Here is a 26,536-nt window from a genome sequence, read left to right as displayed (position 1 = left end):
TACTGTATGGTCTCACTGATATGAACTAACATTAACGAATGAACTTGGAGAATTTCAGATAAGAACAGAGGCCATCAAGAGATAGAAATAGAGTAGATTTTGGGTAATTGGAGCTGAAGGGATACAGACTGTACAACAGGACTGATTGTAAAAATTCAGAAATGTACAGAACAATACTACCTAAATGTAGCACAATAATGTCAGTACACTGAAAGAGGCTGAATGCGAGAATGATAGAGGGAGGAGGGCTGGGGGCACAGACGAAATCAGAAGGCAAGACAGACAATAAAGACTGAGATGGCATAATCTAGGAATGCCTAGGGTGTACAATGATAGTGACTAAATGTACAAATTAAAAAATGTTTTTGCATGAGGAAGAACAAAGGAATATCAATATTTCAGGGTGTTGAAAATAGATGGTAATTCATATTTTAAAACTTATGTGTGAGACTAAAGCAGAAAATGTTTATTTGGTACAAAATTTATATCTTGATTAGTGCATTTCCTAATATAACTTATATGGACAGATTAATTGAACACCATAAGTACATGAAACCTTGAATAGGGCATGAGATTTTGTAGGTTTGTTCAGAATGATGCCCTGATAAATCCCAGAGTGATTTGAACAGTGAATAAAAAAATTTTTGCAAAGTCCCCTTCGGGGAATGGTGAGAAAGGGGGAAAATTCAATTCCCCCATTTGGAGAATTCCTGATATTCTCACAAGCAGTAGGGACAACCAAATCAATAGGCCGAGCCCTCAATCTTGGGGTTTGTTCATATGGAACTTATCCCCACAAAGGATAGATAAAGCCTACTTAAAATTAGGCCTGACTTACCCTCAGAGAACCTCTTTTGTTACTCAGATATGGCATATCTCTCTCTCAGTCAACACGGCAAGCAAACTCACCATCCTCCTCCTTTCTATGTGGGACATGACTCCCAGGCATGTAAATGGCAACATGGGACAGAATTCCTAGAATGAACTGGGACTCAGCATCGAGGGATTGAGAAAATCTTCTCGACCGAAAGGGGAAAGAGAGAAATGAGACAAAATAAAGTGTCAGTGGCTGAAACATTTCAAACAGAGTTGAGAGATTATCCTGGAGTTTATTCTTACACATCATATAGATATTCCTTTTTAGTTTAAGGTGTATTAGAGAGGCTAAAGGAAAGTGCCTAAAACTGTAGAGCTGTGTTCCAGTAGCCATGTTTCTTGAAGATGATTGTATAATGATATAGCATTCGTAATGTGACTGTGTGATTGTGAAAATCTTGTGTCTGATGCTCCTTTTATCTGTGGTATGGACAGATGAGTAAACATATGGATTAAAAATAAATTTAAAAAGATATTATTGTAACTGTAAAAAAAAAGAAGACAGTATTGCTTTACAATCATCTTAACTCCAATTTTACTCTTTTATTGTCAGTTTAATTTAAAAAGGAGCCAAATATTGTTTCACAGCAACCCATTTTATGTTTAGCCTAATATTCAAATCTGACAACTTTTGACATCTGCCTTCTCAAAATCAAACCCTTAAGGGTAACTTTTATTTCAAACTATTAGAAAAGATTTGTTCTTTTCACCTTGTAAAAAGAGAGGTGGTAGAAATAGCCAAGTTCATTTAATATATTATGAGTTGTGTGGGAAATGTCAAATTAACAGGGATTTTCTAACCTTCTGATAGTTAAACCTGTTTTGGTGAAATATTGTTCATATAAATATTTAGAGATTATATAAAATTCCTAAAAATTAAGTGTTCTCCCTGTCCATGATATGTCTGATACTGATCTGCATGATATTAGACAACACTATAGTGTTAGGATAGTTTTATTCTTAGAAAATATTAAATTTCACAAAATAACCAAATTTCCCTGTTAATTATGCTGTTTTACTCTGATGTGCCTCTGGAAATGCATATAAACAGCTATGGACAGAATTTCAATGTCAACAAAAAGAAACATCAAAAGAGAAGCCAAGAAAGTATATAAATGATGTTCTGTTAATTAACATAATCCTAGGGGTAAAAAAATGTAAAAGAAAAGCAAAAAAAAGGAAAAGAAAATGTTGGCCTTGAAGTCAGGGGTCTCAAGTTCAAGTGTCACATATGCCATTTAATTCTTGATATTTTGGGAGTAGTCACAGACTTCATAGGGCTCTCAGGTACTCAGCTATAAAATGCAGGCAAATGAACACAAATCCCTTTTGATTATTAATTTAACAGACATCTACCAAGCCCCTTCTCTGTATCTGACACCACAGTAGGTTATACCTACAGGAATATAAAGTGACTAGATACAATAATATTCACTTTTTTGCCTCATTTTAAAAAATTAAGCTTTTATTTTTAAGAGAATTATAAATTTGCATGCAGTAGTAAAAAATAATACAGAATATTATTGTAATCCAATGTACCTGTAATCCTTTATACCCTTTCTTCAGTTTTCCCCAGTGGTAACATGCAGAGCTAGGATACTGACATTAATACAGTCAAGACACCGAGCATTTCTATCACCACAAAGCTCCCTCATGTTGCCCTTTTATAGCCACACCCAATTCCCTCCCAACTCCACCTCCTCTTTAACCCTTGGCAGTCAGTAACCCGTTTTCCATTGCTATGATTTTCTCATTTCAGAATATATATATAAACAGAATAATACAGTATATAACCTTTTGGGATTGACTTTCTTCACTCAGCATAACTCACCTCAGGTTATCCAAGTTGTTTCATGTATCAATGGTTCATTCTTATTTGTTGCCAAACAGTATTCCATGGTATACATATTCCATGGTATATGTATTTCATGGTGTACCAAAGGTTGTTTAATTCATCTGTTGAAGAATAACTGGGTTGTTTATGATTTTTTTTGTATTACAAATAAAGCTGCTATAAACATTTATGTACAGGTTTTTGTATTAAGATAAGTTTTTATTTCTCTGGAATAAATGTCTAGAAGTACTTTTGCTGGGCTATATAGTATCAGCCTGTCTAGTTTTTAACAAAACAACCAAACTATTTACTAAGTGGTTGAACCATTTTACATTCCCACTAGCAGTGTATGAGTCATCCAGGATTTTCTGACATCTTTGTCAGCATTTGACATCATCACTGTTTTTTATTTTAGCTATTCTGATAGGTCTATAGTGATAGTGATATCTCATTGTGTTTCTAATTTGCATTTCTCTAATGGCTAACATCTATATATCTTCTTCACTAAAGTATCCCTTCATGCTTTTTGCTCATTTTTAATTGGATTTGTTTTGTTGTGTTTGCTGTTTTGAGAGTTCTTACATATTCTAGATACTCATCCTTTGTCAGATATGTGATTTGCAAATACTTTCTCCCACTCTGTAGCCTGTCTTTTCATTCTCTTCCTAGGGTCTTTCACAAAAGCTTTGAAGTGTTGATAAAATTCAGTTTATAAAGTTTTTATTTTATGGATCATGCTTTTGGAATCAAGTCTAAGCCCTACATGTTTTTCTAAGTTTTATAATTTTACATTTTTAGATTTAAGTTTGTAATATATTTTGAGTTAATGTTTTTATAAGACATGAGACTTATGTAGAGGTTTTCTGTTTGTTTTTGTCCATGGATGTCTAAATACACCAGAACCATTTGTTGAAAAGGCTGTATTTCCAGCATTGATTTGCTTTTGCACCTTTTTCAAAAATCAACTGGGCATACATGTGTGGGTGTATTTCTGGTTTCTGGGTTCCCTATTCTGTTCAGTTGCTCATGTCTCTATACTTCCTGCCAAAATCACACAGTCTTGATTACTATAGCTATATAATAAGTCCCGAAATCAAGTAGACTGATTCCTCCCACTTTGGTCTTCCTTTTAAAAATTGTCTCAGCTATTTTACTTTTTTTGCCTCTCCATATACATTTTAGAATGATTTTAGCTATATCTACAAAAGGCCTTGCAGGAATTTGATAAGAATAGCAAAAATATGTGTCAATTGTGTTATATACCAATTTGGAAAGAATTGACATCTTTACTGTACTGAGTCTTCAATCCATAAACATGGTATGCCTCTCCATTTATTTTGATGCTGTTTATTTCATTAGTTTTATAATTTTCAGCATACAAGTCCTCTACATGTTTAGCTAGATTTACACTTAAATATTTCCGTTATTTGAAGGATTGTAAATGGTAATTTATTTTTACTTTTGGTGTCCACATTTTTATTGCTAGCATATAGAAATGCAATTGATTTTTGTATGTTTATCTCATTCCTGCAGCCCTGCCGAACTCATTATTTTTAGGAGTTTTTTCTATTTTATAGATTCCTTGGGATTTTCTATGTAGAATATCATGCCATCTGCACGTGGGGACAGTTTTATTACTTCTTTTCTAATCTGTATGCCTTTTATTTTACTTTCTTGCCTATTATACTGACTAGAACTTTCAACATTAAGTTGAATAAAGTGGTAAGACTACCATTTTCCTTGTTCCTAATCTTAAAAGCATTCAATCTTTTACCAGTAAGTATAATGTTATACTTACTGGTAAATGCTCTTTGTAAATACTCTTTCTGAAGGTGAGAAAGTTCCCCTCCATTCCTATGTCTGAGAGTTTTTAGCATGAATGGGTGTTGAATTTCATCAAATGATTTTCTGCACTGATTCCTCTGCTTATGTGATTTTTTTTTTTCTTTATCCTGTTAATATGGAGGATTACAGTCATTGATTTTCCAAATGTTTAAGCAGCCTTGCATCCCTGGAATAAACTCCACTCTCATTTATATAATTATTTGTATATATTGCTGAATTCTTCTTGCTAATATTGTGTTAGGGATTTTTGCATGTATATTCTGAGACATACTGTTCTGTATCTTTCTCTTTTTTGTACTTTGCCTGGTTTGGGCATCAGGGTAACACTAGCTTCATAAGATGAATTGGAAAATATCCTTCCTCTTCTATTTTCTGGAAGAGATTGTATTGAATTAGAGTTACTTCTTAAATATTTGACAGAATTCTCCAGTGAAACCATCTGGTCCTGGATATTTCTTTTTTGAGCATTTTAAAATTACAAATTCAATTATCCATTTTATATTGGATGAGTTGTGGTAATTTATGTTTTTCAAGGAATTGGTCCATTTCATATATGGTATTATTCGATGTCTGCAAGGTCTGCAGTGCTATCTGTTTCATTCCTGATATTGGTAATTTGTACTTTCTTTGTCTTGCTAGAGATTCATCAGTTTTATTGATCTTTTCAAAGAAGATCTGTGTTTCACTGATGTTCCCTTTTGCTTTTCTGATATAAATTTCATTGATATGTATTCTTTTCTTTATTATTGCCTTACTTCTGCTTGCTTTGCATTTATTTTGCTCTTCTTTGAGATGGAAGCTTAGATTATTGATTTGACACATGTTTTCTTTCTGATATATGCATTTGGTGCTATAATTTTTTCCTCTCCGTAGTACTGCTTTAGCTGTATCTCAAAAATTTTGATATGTTGCATTTTCATTTTAATTCAGTTCAATGTATTTTTTTAAATTTCATGTGAGATTTCCTCATCGGCCATGGGTTATATGAAAGTGTACTGTTTAGTTTCCAAGTGTCTGGAGATATTCTTGTTATCATTCTGCTTTTTATTTCTAGTTTAAATACATTGTATTTGGAGAACATACTTTATGATTTCAATTCTTTAAAATTTGTTGGAGTTGCTTTATGACTCAGGATATGAGCTATCTTGGTAATTGTCACAAATGCATTGGAAAACAATCTGCATTCTGCTTTTTTTGTAAAGTGTTCTATAAATGTCATTTAGGTCCTGTTGGCTGATAGGGCTGTTGAATTCTTCTATCCTGGCTGATTTTCTAGCTGTCCTCTCAGTTGCTAGTTTCCAGCTATCATTGAGGATCTGTCTATTTCTTCTTTCAATTACTGTCAGTTTTTGCTTCATAAAGTTTGAAGCAGTCACCTTTTTACATCCCCACCAGCAATGTACATGATTCCTGTTTCTCTGCATTCTCATTAACAGTTTTTTTTCCTTTTTTAAAAAATATTGTGGGTGTGCAGTAGTATCTCATTATGGTTTTGATTTGCATTTCCATATTGGCTAATGTTGTTGAGCATCTTTTCATGTTTATTGGTCATTTGTATATCTTATTTGGAAAAATGTCAAGTCCTTGTCCCATCATTAATGGGGTTCTTTTTGTGTAGTTGCAGGAGTTCTTTATGTATTCTGGATATTAAACCCTTATCAGATTTATAATTTCCAAGTCTTTTCTCCCATTCTGTAAATTGCCTTTTCACTGTCTTGAAAATGTCCTTTGATGTGTGAAGGTTTTTAATTTTGATGAAGTCCAATTTATCTATTTTTGTTTGGTTCTTCATGCTTTTGATGTCAGTTCTAAGAATTCATTGCCTAATATAGGATCCTGTAGATTTTCCACTATGTTTTCTTCTAAGACTTAAATTTAGGTTGTTGATCCATTTTGAGTTGTATTTTATATATGGTGTTCTAGTTTGCTAGCTGCCAGAATATACCAGAAATGGAATGGCTTTTAAAAAGGGGAATTTAATAAGTTGCTAGTTTACAATTCTAAGGCTGAGAAAATGTCCCAGTTAAAGCAAGTCTGTAGAAATGTCCAATCTTAAGCATCTAGGGAAAGATACCTTGATTCAAGAAGGCTGATGAAGCTCAGGGTTTCTCTCACAAGTGGAAAGACACATGACAGACATGGTTAGGGTTTCTCTCTCATCTGGAAAGACACGTGATGAACTGGCATCTGCTGGTTTTCTCTCCAGGTCTCTTGTTTCATGAAACTCCTGGGAGGCGTTTTCCTTCTTCATTTCCAAAAGTTGCTGCCTGGTGGACTCTGTGCTTCGTGGTTCTGCAGTGTTCTGAAGCTTTCTCCAAAATGCTTCCTCTTTCTAAATGGATTCCAGTAACATAATCAAGACCCACCTGGAATGGGTGGAGACATGTCTCCATCTAATCAACTTTAATACCCACACTTGATTGAGTCATATCTCCAAGGAGATAATCTAATTAAAGTTTCCAATATACAGTACTGAATAGGGATTAGAAGAAATGGCTGTCTTTACAAAATGGAATTAGGATTAAAACATGGCTTTTCTGGGGTACATACATCTGTTCGAACCAGCACATATGGTATAAGGTAGGGGTCCTGCTTTCTTTGATTAATGTTTGCATAATATATCTTTTTTCCATCGTTTTACTTTTAACCATCTTACATTTATATATTTGAAGTGAATTTCTTAAAGACAGTATATAGTTGAGTTGTTTTTTAATCCACTCTGCCAATTTCTCTTTTAATTGGTAGGTCTAGACGTTTACATTTCAAGTAATTAGTGATATTTTAGAGCTAACATTTTATTTATTGTTTTCTGTCTGTTCTGTTTTTATTGTCTCTGTTTTCATTTTTCGCCTTTTTGGTGGGCTACTTGAATATTTCTTAGAATTCTGTTTTGATTAATCTATAATCCTTTTAAGTGTATCTCTTTATATCACTTTCTTTAGGTTTGTTTTAGGTATTACATTATATACATAACTCATGCCTTAGTGCATTGTCATTTTACCAGTTTGAATAAAGTATAGGAACTTTCTCTCTCTTTATGTCCCTTTACCCTCCCTGTTTATAATTGTCTTAAATAGTGCCTCTCCATAGGTTTAGAATCATATCAAATGGTTGTTGTAATTTAGCTTCAATCATAAAACATAATTTAGAAAACGAAAGAGGAGAAGGAAAGTTTATTGTATTTACCCATATTTTTTATTATTGTGTTCATTCTTCATTCTGATGTTCCAGTTTTCCTTCTTCTATCATTTCCTTTCTATTTATACAAACTCCTTTAATCATTATTTTATGGTAGGTCTGCTAGTTACTTATTTTCTTAATTGCTCTTCATCTGAGAATCTCTTGATTTCCTCTTTATTCCTGATGGATATTTTTTGCTGGTTATAGGATTCTGGGTTGACAGTTTTTTCCTCTTAGCTTTTGAAAAATATCATGTCATCTCCTTCTGACCTCTGTGGTTTCTGATGAGAAATCCATTGTCTTCCTAATTTAGTTTTGTTCCCCATAGGTGAAGTGTCATTTCTCTCTCACTGATTTCAAGAATTTTTCTTTTTCCTAAAACTAAATTCCCAAAGTTTCATTTTGATGTTCTTGTTGTGGATTTCTTAGGGTATACCATATTTGTGTTTCACTCACCTTGAATTTGTCTTACATCTTTTCTTAGAATCTGTTTTATAACTTTTGCTAAGTTTGTGAAGTTTTCAGTCTTTATTTCTTTGAGTATTTTTTTATTATTATTCTGCCTTCTTTCTCCTCTCCTTCAGGGACTCCAGTGACAGAAATGTTAGATTTTCAGTGGTAGCACCAGGTCCTTGAAAGCCTGTTCATTTTTCTGTTCAGCCTATTTTCTCTATATTGTTCAGTTTGAATGATTTCCATTGCTTTTTTTTAATCTTCAAGTTCACTGATTCTTTCTTCTGTCCTCTCTATTCTGCTGTTGAGCCCATCCATTTAGTTTTAAATTTTGATTATTGTATTCTTTAGTTCTAAAATTTCCACTTAGTTCTTCTTCACAGCTTCCATTTCTTTACTGAGATTCTCTGTTACTTTGCTGAGATTGGGAATGAGGGCTTGTAATTTTGTATAGCTTAATGTAATGCCCAGATACATCCCAGAGTGTGTTGAACAGATAATTGAAAAGTATTAGCATGGTTAGAGTGGTTAGAATGGCTGCCTTCCATGCGGGAGACCTGGGTTCGATTCCCGGACTATGTACCCACGTGGGGGGAAGGCAATGATTTCACTTGCAGAGTTGGGCTTAGAGAGACTGAGGCCACATCTGAGCAGCAACAGAGGTCCTCCAGAAGTAACTCTTAGGCCTGCCTATAGGTAGTCTAAGCTTCGCCGCTACCTACATAAACTTCACCAGAGTAAGACTTGTGATCGAGGGCATGGCCTATTGATTTGGATATCCCTAAAGTTTGACACAGTATCAGGGGATTCCCTGATGGTAAGGTTTAATAGCTCCATAGTCTTTCTCCCCTCCCTCAGGGGACTTTGCCAAAACTTTTTCATTAAGTGCAAATATGCTCTAGGATATTTCCAGGCATTACAATAATCTATACAGGATTAAAAGACCTCTTTCTTATTCTGTGCTTCCTATGTTTCAATTGTTCACATGAGCTATACAAATAAGTTGAATTAGTGCATAATCTAATCTCAATTCCAGATCAAATAAACCTTTCTTCCACTGGTCTCAAAGAGTATGTGCAGTTCTAAAATATAGACACTGTCTTCCTTACCCCTATGTTCTGAATTGCTTTAACCCCAACCTGTTCAGTTTCGTTTTTTCTACCAATACTTTTTAATTATCAGTGAGACCTGGGTTTTATTTAAACCTGTTTTAGCTTGTTTTAACTGGCAGGGTAAAAGAAGTGGTGCTACCTCATTGCTTCCAGGTGGAGTAGAAGTCCAGATTCCCTTCTCAGCCTCGGATGACACTCAAGAGTATTTCTCATCACTGTATGGCATGGATGGGAGTTCTAGCTCCTGGCCATGTCTCTACTGGTTGCACCCTGCCTGGGAGTAGAGTGCCTTATTACTGCTCTTACATTGCCTCTACTGACACCATGAAGGGTGATTGGTTGGTGGTGCTGAAAGTCCTGACACTCTACTAGGTCTCATCTGACACTATCCCAGTGGAGAGTGAGAGAGGCACCTTGTTACTGCCCAACAGGAATGAAAATCCTGACTCTCTACTCAGTCTTCTCTTAAACTACCTTGGCAGGATGGGAGAGGAATGGAGGTGCTTCCTTACAGCCTGATGCTGATGGAAGTCTAGGCTCTCCCCTCAGCCATTGCTGAGTTTTAAAATTTATTTTTAAATTGTTTTTGTGGTTTATGACTGGAGTAGAGTGGTTATTGTCTGAAAGCTTTCTATCTTGCTGGGCTGTCCCTTTCCTGGTCCTGCGACTACAGAAAGCAGGCTTTTGTTGGGATTTTTTTGTCTGCACCCCTTGCTAGTTCCCAGTTGCTAGCTTCTTGGGTTCCAAGTCTAGAATATATAAGGCAAAACAACCACCAAAAGAAAACAAAACAAAAAACCAGGAAATTCAGCCCTGTTGCTCCTTGGGTCCTAAGGTCCCTAGTCAGTCTGCCTCTTTTCTGCATCTTTAGTCTTTTAAATTTGTTTTATATATAATGCTCAGGGTTTTTTGATGTACTTATTTGAGGATTAGGGAAGAACATGTTACTCCATCTTCCTGGAAGTGGAAGACTCTTTGGGTTTTTTGGTGTGTGTGTGTGTGTGTGTGTGTGTGTGTGTGTGTCCCAAATAAGTGATAATGTGAAGTGCTTTGCACATTAACATTACTAAACTTGCAGCATCACAACTTCCTCTGAGACTAAATTTAAGGATGGAAATTCATTGCCTGTTGAGGTGAAAATGATGTAGTAAAGTTGCCTTCATATACTGGTTGTTTCTGTACAAAAGGTAGTAGGTGACAGTGAAGAAAATTCACAAAAGATGCCTCTTGTTTCCTGAAAATCCCCCATTTCCTGAGGAAATGACTGAGGCTTGGATGTTGCCGATCCCTCCATGAACTGTGCTGTGATGTGCAACTGCATCTGCTGCTTCTCACTCCACGCACAATAACATTACTATAGGACTGTATAGTCAACACGGTCACATCCAGGGACGACATGAGACACAGAGTTGTTGAGAGAAGAATAGGGTCAACGTTAAGAATATTTTTAAAGGTATATGTGAGTCATAAGCTTTTTTTTGTTATGGTGACACATATATACTATAAAATCTGTCATTTTAACAGTTTCAATGTCATTAATTAGTTTTACATTGTTTTATTACTGTCATCACCTCCCTTTACTACAACATTTTCATCAACCAAAGCAGAAACTCCCTACCCATTAAGTGATAACTCCCTATGCCCCTTCCCCAGTTCCCAGGTAACTCTAATCTCCTCTTTATCTTTGAATTTGCTTATGCTAAGTATTTAATATAAGTAGAATTCATATAATATTTGTCCTTTGTCTCTGACTTATTTCACTTAGCATAATGTTTTTGAGGTTCATCCACGTTGTATCAGAACTTCATTCCTTCTTATGGCCGAATAATATTCCATTGTATGTGTACACCACATTTCATTTATTCATTCATCTGTTGCTGGACACCTGGGTTGTTTCTAACTTTTGGCCACTGTGAATAATGCTGCTAGGAACATTAATGTACAAGTGTCTATTTGAGTCCTCGCTTTCAATTTTGGGGGTATATACCTCAGAACCCCACCTATGGTAATTCTATGATTAACTTTCTAAGGAACGCTCAGACTGTTTTCCACAATGGCTGCACCATTTTACCTTCTCCCCAGCAGTGGATAAGGATTTCAATTTCTCTATCTCCTCTCCAACACTTCTTAGCTTCCATTGTTTAAAAATTGCCATCCTAATGGGTGTGAAATACCATCTCATTGTGGTTTTAATTTATAACCTTTAGCTTTCTAAAAGCAGCTAGAAAACCTAGAGACCTTCCCCCATCCTCTCCTTTCTGGATGTTCAGGATTAAAACCCATTAGAAAAGGCCTTTCCTGACCAAATTAGTATTTAAGGATGGTAAAGGATCATTAAATAGACTGACTGCTATCATCATTACTTTTAGACTAAATAAATCTATTACAATGATATATTATTGGCTAATATATTTTTAAATATGTATTATATAAATATAAATACTCCAGAGCAATGTTATTCCTACATTTTATTTATTCATTCAGCAAACATTTATTCAGTGTCTCTTATGAGCTCTTTAAAAACAATCACTTCTCTCCTCTACTAAAAACCCTTCAGTGATGCCTTCCTGACCAAAAGGGGGGAAAGAGTATAATAAAATAAGGCTGTCAGTGGCTAAGAGATATCAAATGGAGTCAAGAGGCTATTCTGGAGGCTGCTTTTATGCTCTGAAGCTTTGGTTAGATAGTGCTAATTGCCATAGTTTGCTAAACCCCAATCAACATCACTCCCATTAACTCTTGAGAATACCTAGGGCTCAAACTGAGACACTATAAAGGTTTCATGCACTAGGTTTGCCTTCCTGGAACATATAATTCCCAGAGGTTTCCTAGGGCAGGTAAATCCTGAAGCTCAGAGGGACCAGCTTCTCCAGGATTATCAATTAATTAAATCTCTATATCCTTTAGTGTGGACACCCCTTCTCAATATGAAAAAGTCAGAACAGGCATTGCCCAAAGATTCCTATAGATTGGGAGAAGGATTAAAGAAGAAGGAGAAAGTATAACAGAGAAAAGGTGTTTAACAAACAAATATGGCTGCTGTATCACTGTATTAATATTCCTTCTAGCCTCCAGTGTTTTGGAGCAGCTAGGACAAACCTGAAATGATGGAATAATAGCCCATGACAACCTCTGGGGTATTTCTTTAACTACTTGTTGAAGTGTGCTTTGAAAATTATTGCCTCTGTTCTCTCTTTGCTTTGTATATATATTATACTATACAATTTAAAAAACTTTGGGTGTGTTTTTTTAAACCCTTCAGTGCCCCCCACTGAGCTGACAATAAATTCCAAACTCCAGCTAGGACAGAAAATGTCTACAGGACCCACCTTTGACATCCCTCTCTGGCCTTTCAAATATTCTTAGTGTGTTCCAGCCACATTGGCCTCATTTCTGCTTCTCTTATACTCCAAAATAGTTTTAACCATAATCTGCTGTTCTTTCTCCCAGGTGCTTCACCAGCTGGCGCTTTCTCTCCCTTAGTTCATGTGCCACCTCTTCAGAGAGACTTTCTCTGTCAATCTCTATTTAAAGAAGCATATTCCCCACCCTGTACCTTCTCCTTAGATTCTATCACCCTATTTATTTTTTTTACAACTTAACCATATTATGAGATTATCCTGTTAATTTGTCTATTGTTTATTGTTTCTCTCCATTGTTAGAATGTGAGCTCTGTGAGAGAAGGGACAATACTAGCCTGTGTACCACTCAATCTCCAACCCTAGAATGGTACCTGGTAACTAGAGGCCGTCAGTTAATATTGATTGAATGATTGAAAGAATGAATGGTCCTCGCTGTGCTGGATCCTGAAAGAGTAAAAAAGAAGTTTAAAAGAGTAAAGATCAAGTCATATCCTTGATCCCTTTCCTCCTACTCCCCACACACACACATACTCACACCTGGCTCCTCCCTTGGCTTTTCTGACCCTGTCCTCTTCCTGTTCCTGCCCCCAATCCCCTTAGCTCACTGATCAGTCCTCAGCTGTTCCTTGGCTTCTCTCCTTGGGGCCACTCCTCTGATGGGAGCAATCTTCATGTTTCATCTTTAGCCTTCTTCTTTGCTAGTTTGGTGCCCTCTCCCCAGTTGTTTTTATTCATTTATTTCCAGGCCTTCATATGTGCTTGTGTGTGTGTGTGTGTGTGCACGCGCGCACCAACACAAACCTCACTCTTAATTCCAGACCCATATTTCCATTGGCTCATTGGGCTGTCCCATAGATCCCTCAAACTGAATCTATATAAAACTTAATGCATTGTTCTCTCTCCCAAATTTCCTTTCCTCCTGTATTTCCCAGCTTGAGTAATGGCATTATTCTTGTCTCTCTCACCTCCATCCCTATCTTGCCTAGCTCCTATTTCTTCAATATCCTGAATATTTCCTTTCTTCTTGCAGTACTACTTATCTAGTCCTAACTGCCATCATTTTTTTTATACTCCATTGTTAGAGCTTCTTGCATAGTCTTCCCTCTCCTATTCTCTTCCTTATCCTCTATGCTGCTTCCAGTGTTACCTTCTTAAAAATAACTAGCTGGATCTCAATTACTACTATCCCTCTTCAGAAACCCATGATAGTTCCCCACTGACTATGGAATGTAGTCCAAATCCACAGCGTGATGTTAAATGTCTTCCATAGTTTGGTCCCAGACTATCTCCCCAAATACATCTCCCACATTAGCACTCCAGCACTCCACACATTAGCCACACTGGTCTACTCATATTCCCCTAACTCACTAATTGCTTTGGGTTTCTGTGCCTTTGTGCTGATCTCCCCCCCTCATTCTCCACTTCCCTCATCCCTCATGGATGAATCAAGATACCTGCTCCTCCATGAAGCCTTCCTGAATTTACCAAGTCTGAATTAATTGTCCTTTCCTCTCTGTTCTCAAACATGTTACTCTTTCTCTTAACTCTCAAGTCACTCTCCCGGGTATGATTAGTTCCTTAAATATCTGTTTCCATAGATTTCAAGCTTCTTGAAACCTGAGAGCCCACATTATCCATTTCTATAGCTTTTACAGAACAGGATGCATAAAAAGTCCTTAAATATGTACAGTATTGATGGGAGCTCTCTGACACTTTCTCTCCCTGCCCACTCACACAGCACTAATTTACTGCCTGGTAGTCTAGATCTTTGTGTCTAGGAACATGGTTTGTGTTTGCCTTTAAATTTCCACATCACCTTTCACAGTGCCTTGCAGCTACCAAGTGTTACTTAAAAGACAAGAGGGTAAATAAATATTGCATTTTTTGGAGTACAAGGAGACAAAATTACTTTGCATGTTTACTATTCTTACCTCACCATTCTCTCTCTCTCTCTTTCTCTCTCTCTCTCTCTCTCTCTCTCTCTCTCTCTCTCTCTCTCTCTCTCTCTCTCTCTCTCTCTCTCTCTCTCTCTCTCTCTCTCTCTCTCTCTCACTCTGTAATAGCCATGCCCTAATTAGAGCAAATAAAACATTTGTCACTGAGTGTGGGTGTTGAACATGCATACAGGTATATTTTACTACATATCTGTACTTGTCTAAGATGTATCCTGATCATCTGACTATGAATCGATTTTTTTTGTAAACTAAGTGTGTTATGGAAGACTTTCAATAATCATTGACAATCTTTTTGGGTGGGAAAAAAAGAGACAAAATAGTTTTTGCAAAAGTTTAGATTTTCGTATGTCTGTTTTACTCCAAAAAGGTACACTAGAATTTTTGGTGAGCCAACACACATTCTCTGCACACTCATTCTCACATGAGAGCTGTCTTGAAGGTTACTGGAAAATAAGACTGTATAAAATAGGATAATGACTCCCAACTTTCTTCCTTTTTATCTTCCTATAGAGAATTTCATTAAGCCATCAGAAGAAATAAATTTATTTACTCTCAATAAAGAGGAAGGAAATAAAGAACTTTGTAAACTAGCTAGTGGTGTCAGACTGAAAAACTTGTCACCCCCAGCATCATTAAAAGGTAAAGAAAATTTGACCTAGTATTTATTTTCCAGTTCCTAGACTCCCCTTTTGCTTTCTCAAGAATACCTATATTTTAAAAAGGAGAAAGGAAGATAGTAAAAGACTTCTTTCTTTTTTTTTTACTATTTTTTTTTTAACCTAGGCAATGAGAAGGCTCCAAGGCTTGGTTTTTCTACTTCTAATTAGGAGCCACCTTCCTCCTCCATGCATATTCTGAAGTTTAATTTGAACAAAGATTTTTTTCAATTGCAAAAAATAATGAGGTATAGTAAAAGTTCTATGAAACAGAAACCAAATGATGAGGGAGGAAATGTAATAGTGAGACTTTTCTGCCATACACTTTTATAAAAAAATAAATAACAAAAGGGGAGTTTATATCAAGGATGTATTATTCTTTTTTTTTCTATTTACCCAATTTATTTTACTGTTTATTCCCTCCATTATTTATTTAATTTTTATCCATATTTTTTATTCATCTATTCATACCATGGAAAAAAGGAGCATCAGACACAAAGTATTATTATTCTTTTAAAGCAAAATGACTTTACAGCTCCAATTTGCCAGGTAATCTAGAAAGGGTTTTAAATGTTCAGAATTTAGAAGGAGGACCTAGAGATACCTCAAAAATCTCAGTCTTTAAAAGAGTGTCATTTATGACTTCTGCATGGAATTACTACTAAAGTAGGAAAGTGGACTAGCCTAGCTTTCACAGTGTTCTGTGGGCAAGTTGAGAAGTTCAGATTTTGTACTTGATGCATGTGAGGTAATAGAAGAACATCCTGGTCAAAATGTCTGGGAAGCCATGACCAATGATACTTGGCCTTAGATGAGAAGTTGGGAATAGAAATAAGAACTCTCTGATACTTGATTATGAACGTAGAGGTGATAAGGCATGCCATGAAAATAAATGAATCTTTGGGGCAAATAGACAAAGAAAAGCCTAATTTCTAGGAGCGACCAGAGCAAAGAGAAGTCAGTGAAGGAGATAGAGAAGGACCAGTTGAAGTTGACATAGAACAGGGACAGAGAACATAGATAGGGATGGCAGTCCCTCTCCTCCAGACTACTTGGGCCCACAATGAACTTTCCTTTCCTCAAACATCTTTGGCACCCTTTAACACAAAATCAGAATACCTTGATATTGATCTTATTTTTGGTGGTCACTATGCTATGCATATTTTTAGACCATAGCATCTGCATCTTTTGTCCCCCCTGCACAAATGCTATCTGTGAAGTAGGTACTAAACAAATCCCTCATTTGGCTGGATTTCTGTGAACAAAGACTGTAGATCAGGACGACTGCCTGATTCTAGAATGTGTTTGTTCTAGACAGATGACTAGTTCCTTATTGCATGGCTTTCCGTCTGCAGAAATCTCTCTGGTTCAGCTGGACAGCATGAATCTTTCCCACCAAATGTTGGTGAGATGTGCTGCCATTATTGGCCAGACCTTCACTACAGAGTTGTTGTTTGAGATTCTCCCTTGTTGGAACATGAAGATGATGATCAAGGCTCTAGCAACCCTAGTGGAATCCAATGTCTTTGATTGTTTCCGGAATGGCAAGGAGCTCCGGATGGCCCTCCAGCATCACTCAGCCTCATTTGAGGTGCATTATCGCTCCCTATCTCTGAAGCCCAGTGAAGTGATGGGTGAGTACAGCCTGGTGTTGACATATGTTTCTCCTTACTTAAAGGCACACCTAGATCAAAGAACTGATTATTTTAAGTAGCAAGAGCTGATGTGTTGCCCACTGCCTGGCTGAACACCCTCTCTTTTTCTCTCTAGCTCATGGTGAGGAGGAAGAGCTTCGAGAACTGGAAAGTGAGGTGATTGAGAGCCACATTATTCGGTTCTGCAGGCCTATGATGCAGAAAACCGCCTATGAGCTGTGGCTCAAGGACCAGAAGAAAGCCATGCACTTGAAATGTGCCCGATTTTTAGAAGAAAATGCTCACAAATGTGACCGCTGCAGAAGTGGGGACTTCATTCCTTATCACCACTTCACAGTGGACATTCGACTCAACACTTTAGACCTGGATGCCATTAAGAAGATGGCTAAGACCCGTGAAATTCAAAGTAAACTCACCTCTAGTCTAACTAATAATCCTCATTTGGGAAATGTGGGAGACTATGATCTAGAAGGAAAAAGTCTGAACCATGAAGGTTTCAATCTCCTGAGGGCTTAGGCACAAGGAATGTTGAAACTTCAGCAGCATAGGCCAGTGGGGCAGGGAAGAGTTGGGGAATCTACAAGTACCTGATTCCACTAGAATCAATCTCACTTGAGATTCTCAGGGAGGGCTTGGAAATGGAGAACCTGGCAAAAGCGTGATCAGAGCTCAAAGTAAAATGTCTAAAAAGATAAAAACACACCCCAGCTTAGACCAGGGATTGGAACCAAAAAGGGGTGGGGTCTGACATGGTAAAGTGGGAGCAAGAACAAGATCCTCCTGGGAATGGTGTCTCTTGGCTTATTGTTGTTTTCGTGGTCTAGTTTGAAACAAGGTTCCAGCAGAAAAAGGATGTAGGTAGGAGAGAATTAGCAAGTCAAGACTCTGGAAAAAAAGGGCTTGGGTTCAGGGCAGGGATTCAAGACTACCTGAGAAACAAAACTAGAAAATTACAAACCTATGACATGAGCACAGCAGAGGATTAAAGGGGCATAAGAATCCAAGGTCTCTGGATGGACCTAGAGAACATTATGCTGAGTGAGTCCAGCCAAAAACTAAAGGACAAATACTGTATGGTCCCACTGATGTGAACGGACATTCGAGAATAAACTTGGAATATGTCATTGGTAACAGAGTCCAGCAGGAGGTAGAAACGGGGTAAGATAATGGGTAATTGGAGCTGAAGAGATACAGACTGTGCAACAGGACTAGATACAAAAACTCAAAAATGGACAGCACAATAATACCTAATTGTAAAGTAATCATGTTAAAACACTGAATGAAGCTGCATCTGAGCTAAAAAAAAAAAAAAAAAAAAAGAATCCAAGGTCTCCGTCACTCCAGGTGTGATGACTGTTAGACCTAGAGCAGCAATCCCAGTTCTATACCTCATTCATCAGTGAACAGGAAGCACACAGTGGATTGTCTGCCTTAGCAAGAGCACTTCAGTGATTCTGGCTAAACCTGGTGGGAGCACAGAGGTTACAAGTAGCAGACTCCTATATTTTAAAACCGGGCAGAAATAAATGTAAAGTGCCTATCACATAGTAAGTTACAAAATGGATATTTAGCCTTTATTTCACATGCATTCTCCTTGGATCCTCAAATCAGCCCTCCAAGGTAGAGGGTTATTTTCATTTTACAGATGAGAAAATTGTGGTTCCAGAAGATTAAGTCATTTACTTGACATCACAGAACTAGTGACAGATTTTACTCACCTCCATGTCAGTACAATTCCAGAGTTCATGCTCTGTCCATTGCACCTGGGCTCCCCAAAGTGTGTAGTTGGACTTTTAAGTAGTACTGGCTGAGGAGATTGGGAGAGGATCACAGACACAGAGTTAGATATGAATCAGAGTGAAGAAGGTGACTCCCTTTCAACTTTCTTGTAATTCTTCAAATTTCATCAAGAAGTACATAGCTTTGCACTGTGGTACAAGCATATCATTAACAGGACCTTAACACTGGCTGAGCTCTCTTTTTAAAAAAGATAAATGAGAACACACACACACACACACACACACACACACTGTGTGGCTGGAGCATGCTGACTGAGGGCGCACCATCCCCAGCCCTGGGAGAGGCTGGCCAGGACCTGGCAACAGGGCGCCCAGTGGTGGGGTGGCCCGCAGCAGGTGAGGGGCCATGTTGGGCCCTTCTTAATGATCGATTTGGTGGTGCTTCTCTCCCTTGTATGTGGTTGGTAGTTTGGGTGGTGAAGAGATGGCTGAAAGTGTCAAAACCTTTCTCTGGCACCTTGACAGTAGAATCAAAGATGTTATCTGGGGTGGGGCATTTGCACCATCTCAAAGCTAAATATTCGAATCCAGGAAGAGAGAGGAGTGGTAGTAGTGAAAACCAAGTAGTGTCTTGTCCCAGAGGAGAGCCCAGAGCATAGAGCTGAAGCAGGAGCATGAACCACATACTGTTAGTAGAAATTTCTGGTGCTGTATGCAGGAATGGCAGAGTATTCTGATTCAGTCTCCTCTTGTTTTATTGAGTGTTAATACCCACACTTCAGTCAGTAACAGCACAAATTGTTGGTGATCCATCGCCACAGGGAGAAGTTTGGTCATGGCTGGAATTCTTCCTTATGTCAATTTTCAGTGCTCTTTGGGTGCTCCCCCTGTTTGTCCTTAACAAAGTTGTCAATGCCATTTGGTTTCAGGATATAGCTGATCTGGCATTTGTGTTACCAGGGAGGAAAGCTCACTCATTCTCTGGTGTCAGCAAAATCACTGCTGTCGTGCTCTTCAACCTTTTGCTGCAGGCTCTTTTCCTCACCCAGGGGATATTTGTGACTCTCCTTCCCACCCGTCTTGCTGGCCAGCTGGTTAGTCTCTTGCATATGTCCTTCTTTACTCTCTTCACTGCTTCAAATATGGAATATCTCTGGTTCCATAAAGGAATTGAAATGCACCAGCAGTTGTCAGATATAGAAAGGAACTTACTACTTTGGGTTTGGTTTGCCCCTGGCTTTTCTCACAGCAATGCAATCCTCATGCTTTGTCAGTGGCTGCCTCTTCACTATCATCTGTCCTTTTCTCATTATCAGTGCTAATGAAGCCAAGACCCCTGGCAAAGCATACCTTTTCCGTTGCACCTCTTCTCCTTGGTGGTCTTCTTAAGCAGCCGACTCTTCCACAATACAGTTTGTCTGCAGTCTGTCCTGAGTAACTCAACCTCTGCAGAGTTTTCACCACATCCATCGTCTGCCAAACCTGAAGGCTACTGCAGGCCACTGAGCCTCCTGCCATTCTTAGGGGGTACGTGGGATTGGAAGGAGGCTGTGGCAGATCTTGCCCCGGTTCACCTGCCCCTGCCCAGGGAAGGCTGAACCCAGTCTGCTCAGGGCCCTCTGAATATCACTTTCTTTCTGAGAAACTGGAGTTTTTGTCTCTGGTGCATGTAAGGCAAAATCTCCTGACACCAGTATGTGGATTTTTTTTTTTTTTTTTTTGCATGGTCAGGCACCGAGAATCGAACCAAGATCTCCAGCATGGTAGGTGAGAATTCTGCCTGCTGAGCCAGCGTGGCCCACCGCAGTATGTGGATTTTTAATGCCACCATTAGTCTAAAAGGACCACAGGTTTTTCTGCAGCTATTTTCTAGTGTTTACCAGCCCCAGTGTCTGGACTGATTTGAATGCTCTGTTTTTCTCCGTGTGCCATTTACCCTCCTACCTCTTCTTCCTACCTTTCTCTATCCTTGGATTAATGGATTTTATGAATCTAGCTGTTGTGATTTGTGGATTTATTATTTTTGTTTTTTCTGTGAAGCACACCTATTGGATGTGAGGGGTAAAAGCATTGTTCCTGGTCACTCCCTTTATAGCCATCATTGCCTTTTTATTGTAATTCAGGTTAGGTTTTGGTCTCTTGTTCCACTGCAAAAAAAAAAAAAGAAAAAGAAAAAAAAAACAAAACAAAACGAGCCTGCAAATGAAGACATGAGATAGGAGGAAAGACTTCCTGGCCAGATCTGCTAGGTTTTGAGGAGTGATTTTCTTTCCTCCCCCTGAAGGGGAAAAAGCTCTTCTCACTGGTACATTTAAAGTGCCCCAAGTGTGGGAGGTACCAATTCTGAGCAAGTGCCACTGCAATGCAGAATGTTCAGAGAACCTAAACTTTTATACTCTGAGAGGTCTGAAATTTACTGTTGGCCACTGCCATATCTGTCTGATATTTCAAAGAAACATTGAGTACTGTGACTAGGCACTGATGGGGTAAATTTATTAAACACATTACACCTGTGATTGTTTGGCTTTTTCCTGTCATTTTCAGAGACTAAATATGGCAGATAGGGTGGGCAGGGTGTCAAAACAATTGTGCAATTTTAAAATATCACAATTAAATGCACTGGTTTCTCGAGAGAGAGAGAGAGAGAGAGAGAGAGAGAGAGAGAGAGAGAGAGAACGAAATCAGGCTTTAGGTTCAGAGCCCTAGGGTCTAGAACATGAAGGTCTTAAGTCCCCTGCGGGACTTAAGCAACACAGACCAGTGAGGTTCAGGGAAGATGTCAGGGAAATGCCCATTTAGCTGAATCTAGTGTTTAGTATTCATATCTATTACTTTCCCCTTCATGCATTATACTTTTCACAAACTGGAAATATCTTTTTAAGTCATTATTATAAAAGTAGTATATTTCTACCAAGGTACCAAGATACAATGGAAGCTATAAATCAGAGTGAGGTAATAGGTGAATATACAGAATTTACAAAGTACATAGCTGAAAATCAATTTTAATTTTGCTCCTTTACCTATATCCAAGACATGAAAATGGAGAGGGATTGGATTTATGAAGAGATTTCTTTGTAGTAAACTGATGGGTTACTTTGTGCCCTTCCCAAGTTGGTTGCAACCTTTATCATCCTCAAGCCTAAAATGGCTAAAGTGGCCTTTGGCTTCACTGGGATCAACCTGCCCTTCCACAATTTGTGGGGGAAAAATATGGGGGTGTTTCTTATGGAAAAAAAAGAAAATAAAATAGGCTGGAGTCATTTTAAGTTCGTCCTAAGTGTAGCCTTGGGAGTCTGAGAGGAGCCCTAGGAGTGGGCTGCTAGAAAAAAATCAGGGCTTTGGGGCAGCAGTGATGAGCTGAAGATGCATTGCCCAAATTAAGGAAGTGCAGAGAAGAATCCCGACACAGAGCAGTAGTCAGTGAACCAACAGAAGCATCAGTAGGAGAGGATTGGCTAAAAGAGATAGAGCTAGAGAGACAGTTAGAGAGAGAGAATATATTTTCCCAACTGGGATCAGGAGGCCCTATTTTTATTATTAGGGGGGATAGAATGATGTTTTATTTTGGGAGATAAAACCAGCTGGCATCTAGCAGAGAGGACAGTCTGAGTAGCTGGCCTTGGGTGGGGCTGCTGAGGGTCATCTAAGGAAACTATTTTAGTTAGTTTTTAATTCTCCAAACTACCTTTGGAGTTTAACTCTGGAGTATATATGACAAGATAGCTCTGAGTATATTCACTGGTGTCCTCCTATCAGCACCTCTACCTGAACCAAGCCAGCTTCTACTATTTCCCTTTTCAATTTCACCTCTTTAAAAGGCTATCAACCAAACTCTATATAGAGACTTAAAAAAAATTTCCTTGGTTCGTTCCCAGCTTCCGGCCCCCCCCAAAAAAAAAAATTTCTTAAGAAATTTTTCCTAAAAGTTTTATCATAACAATGATCTCATAACCCATTCTTCCATACAACCTCAGCAGTTCTTGGGGGCAAACATTTTTAATTCAGCTGTTCTTTCTAGTCATTTCCTCAAGATATTAAATAATACATTAAAATACTTCTATTTTTAAAAATTTATCAAATTCTGACATTTGTTTACTTCTTGCTAGAATAGGTGAGGAATTAACTTATATCTACAAATAATATTGTTCTAAAATCAATCAAGTTTGAACATGATTAAAGCCATGTAAATGCTGTCCATTACAGAACCTTATGAGTACATTTATTAACAAATGTTTGTCTTCCCTGGAGTTTCTAGAAAATTTTGTTCTAGAAAATGTTGACAATGTCTTCCTTATATATTTTGGAAATATCTTCCACATGCATATAACTCTAACCCAGTTAGAGTGGTTTAAATTTATTTATCATTAAAGTTTCAAAATTTGTTTCTCTCATGTAAAAATGCTTGTCTCATCACTAGAACTAGTATGGAGGTTTCATGATCATCAGAAAACCATGGACCAAAACAGCTGCTGGAGCTCCAACCATTATATTCACATTTAGTGCAGAAGGAGAAAATAAATTAATATATAAAAAATAAAAGACTGGTCCCTCCCTTATATCCCACTGACCAGAACTTAGTCACATGGCCATATCCAGCTGCAAAGGAAGTTGGAAAATGTAACCTTTTAGTTTGGTGAAATGCTTGAGAAAAATTGAGTTCTATTACAAAGGAGAAAGGAGACTGTGAAGTTGAGGTGAGAAACCAGCAATTTCTGCCATAAAGATCTGAACCATATTTTAAAAAATGTACCATCTTATTGAAAACAGATTAAAACAGGTAAAATTAGAAAGATGATCAGTTTATTGTAGTTAAAGGGATAAAATTTTTGGTAATGGGCTAAGGTGTTGCTATAGTAAAGATGGACAGACGACGATGGATTCAGGATATGTTTAGGAATAGAGCCAATGGGACTTTCTGATGGATTGAATGGGTAGAAGGGTGAAGAAGCAAAGAAAAGAATCAAGGATATTGCAAAGGGTTTTGCCTTAAGAAAATGGATATATCGTGGTGCTGTTTACTGAAGTAGAGAAGAAGTTTATGGAGATGGAGAGAGTCAAGATTTCTATTTGGTGGCATCTAAGTTAGTTTTTAATACTTAGAATTTAAGAACTTTGCTATCCAAATATGTAGATTTTTCCCTTGTTGCCTTAAATCATTTTATGAAACTTACTGCACAAACACAGGCTTTACAATGATTATATGGATACTTTATTTAAATATGGCTATGTTTAAGCCAACTAAGATATCCATTGTTGGTGGTTCTAAGTATACTGTTTGTTTTCTTAAATAAAAAATATGCAAAAAAAAAATTTCTATTTGGCTCATGTTAATTTTGAGTTGCTAATTAGGCATCCAAGTGACAGTTGCCAAGGAGGCAGTTAGATACATGTGTTTGCAGTTAAAAGTATATCTCAGAATGTAGAGATATAAAAATTCAAATTCTTTGGCAGACAGATGGAATTTAAAGTCATGGGTAAATGAAATTACCTAGGGAGAAATTGTGGGTAGAGAAGGGAATTCAAAATCAAACTAAGATTTGCTAACATTCAAAATATTGGTAGAGGCACAGGAGTCAATCAAGTGGATAGCTATTGGAAGGGAATGCATTTAACAGAGACTGGTGAAAGGCAGGAGTGGTGGATTGTATTAAATGCTGCTGAGAGGTGTACAGTGAGGACTAAGATGTAACCTTTGGAGTTAGCAACATGATAACCTTGAAAAGAATAGTTTTAGAGGAGGGGAAGAAGAGAGGCACAATTGGATATATTCAGCTTCCAGTCACTAGAGATCCACTACATGGCAGTCTAGGAGGGGAGGTGGACAAGTTGATCCCAACACAGTGTGATGGAGAGCATGATAAAGTTCTGCACAAGGGTTGGTGGGCACATGGTCAGGTTCATGTGTCAACTTGGCCAAGTGGTTGTACCTGTTTCTCTGGTTGGGCAAGTGCTGGCCTGTCTGTTGCGATGAGGACATTTCATAGAATTAAATCATGATCACATCAGTTGCATCCACAACTGATTCCATTTGTAATCAGCCAAGGGGAGTGTCTTCTGCAATGAGTGATGCTTAATCTAATCACGGGAAGGCTTTTAAGGAGGATTCCCTCCTGCTTCAGCCGGTGAGCCCTCTCCTGTGGAGTTCACCCAGACCCTCCATTGGAATTGTCAGCTTCACAGCCTACCCTGCAGATTTTGGACTCTACATTCCCATGGTTATGTGAGATACTTTTATAAATTTTATATTTGCGAGTGTTTCCTGGTGATTCTGTTTCTCTAGAGAACCCTAACTAATACAGCTAGTTTGAAAGGATGCATGTACCCTAGAAAAGCCATGTTTTAATCCTAATCCCATTTTGTAAATGCAGCCATTTCTTCTAATCCTTATTCAGTATTGTATGTTTGAAACTATAATCAGATCATCACCCTGGAGATGTGATTTAATCAAGAGTGCTTGTCAAACTGGATTAGCTGGAGACGTGTTTCCACCCATTTGGGTGGGTCTTGATTAGTTTCTGGAGTCCTATAAAAGAGGAAACATTTTGGAGAATGAGGGAGATTCAGAGAGAGCAGAGAATGCTGCAGCACCACAAAGCAGAGAGTCCACAAGCCAGTGACCTTTGGAGATGAAGAAGGAAAATGCTTCCTGGGGAGCTTCATGAAACAGGAAGCCAAGAGAGAAAGCTAGCAGATGATGCCGTGTTCACCATATGCCCTTCCAGCTGAGAGAGAAGCCCTGGCTGTGTTTGCCATGTGCCTTCTCACTTGAGAGAGAAATTCTGAACTTCATCTTGAACCAAGATATCTTTCCCTGGATGCCTTTGATTGGACATTTCTATAGACTTGTTGTAATTGGGATATTTTCTCGGCCTTAGAACTGTAAACTAACAACTTATTAAATTCCCTTTTATAGAAGTCATCCCATTTCTGGTATATTTCATTCCAGCAGCTAGCAAACTAGAACAGATTTTGGTACTGGGAGTGGGGTGCTGCTGCGGTTTACAGATACCAAACATGTTGGAGTGGCTTTTTAAATAGATAAGGGGAAGATTCTGTAAGAGTTGAGAGGAGCTTGATAGAGAAGGCCTAAAATGCTTTGAAGAGACTTTTGGTAGAAATGTGGACTCCAAAACTACCTGTGACAAAGCTCCAGACAGAAATGAGGCATGTATTATTTCAGACTGGAAGGAAGATGAGCCTTGTTTTAAAATGGCAGATAATCTGCCAAAATTGACTAGTGGTTTTGGCTGGAAGGCAGATTTTAAAAGCCATGAACTTAGATGTTTAGCAGAAGAGATCTCCAAATTAAATATTGAAAGCGCAGTCTGGTTTCTCCTCACAGCTTACAATGAAATGTGACAGGAGAGAGATAAGCTGAAAACTGAACTCTTGAGTATAAAGACACCAGAAATTGATGTTATAAAAAATTCTGGAATTCCAGAAAGAGAGACCCTAGAGAATAGTGCCCCACATGAGGTCTTGGCCAAATGTGAAGCCAGTCAGCCATTTCAGAGAAAGCCAGGATTGGGCATGGAATTATTCAGGAAGGATTTGTGGAAACTCCTTGTGTCTGATGGGCATGATCCAGTGCTACTGCATAGAAAGCTGACGAGAAGCTTTGGGATCTGTATAAACAGAGCCACTGCCAGTCTAGACTAGGGGGTTCAGATAAGGGACACATTGGAAGAAAAATAACCTCAGAGGCAAAACCATGGGGGCTGAGGTCTAAAGTCAAGAAGCCTCAGGCCAGGAGAGTGGACCCCCCCAAGCCCTTGGAAAGGATGAGTTTGCCCCAAAGGCAGAGGATGGGCCTTCCACTGGTTGCAGTGGAAGAGTCATGCTGCCTCAGGCCTTGGAGAGGGTGAAGCA

General features: G+C 38.1%; 1 protein-coding gene and 1 pseudogene across 5 annotated transcripts in view; both read left to right on the top strand.

Moving 5' to 3' along the window:
• The window catches only part of ADCY10 (adenylate cyclase 10), a 130,421-nt gene that overhangs the window by 77,881 nt on the left and 26,004 nt on the right, over positions 1–26,536 (top strand). For 4 of the 5 annotated variants that reach the window (XM_077156883.1, XM_077156881.1, XM_077156884.1 and 1 more), the window contains 3 exons: positions 15,128–15,256; positions 16,629–16,907; positions 17,044–17,334. In XM_077156883.1, the coding sequence (XP_077012998.1) occupies positions 15,128–15,256; positions 16,629–16,907; positions 17,044–17,334 (699 nt within the window). The remainder of the gene's footprint in view (positions 1–15,127; positions 15,257–16,628; positions 16,908–17,043; positions 17,335–26,536) is intronic. The other variant, XM_077156882.1, reaches the window with a different exon arrangement.
• On the top strand, positions 18,944–20,372 carry LOC143680465 (etoposide-induced protein 2.4 homolog pseudogene; annotated as a pseudogene).

This window comes from Tamandua tetradactyla, chromosome 4 (assembly GCF_023851605.1).
Source record: "Tamandua tetradactyla isolate mTamTet1 chromosome 4, mTamTet1.pri, whole genome shotgun sequence".
Classification (NCBI taxonomy): Eukaryota; Metazoa; Chordata; class Mammalia; order Pilosa; family Myrmecophagidae; genus Tamandua; species Tamandua tetradactyla.
This window is presented reverse-complemented; position numbering and strand designations above follow the sequence as displayed.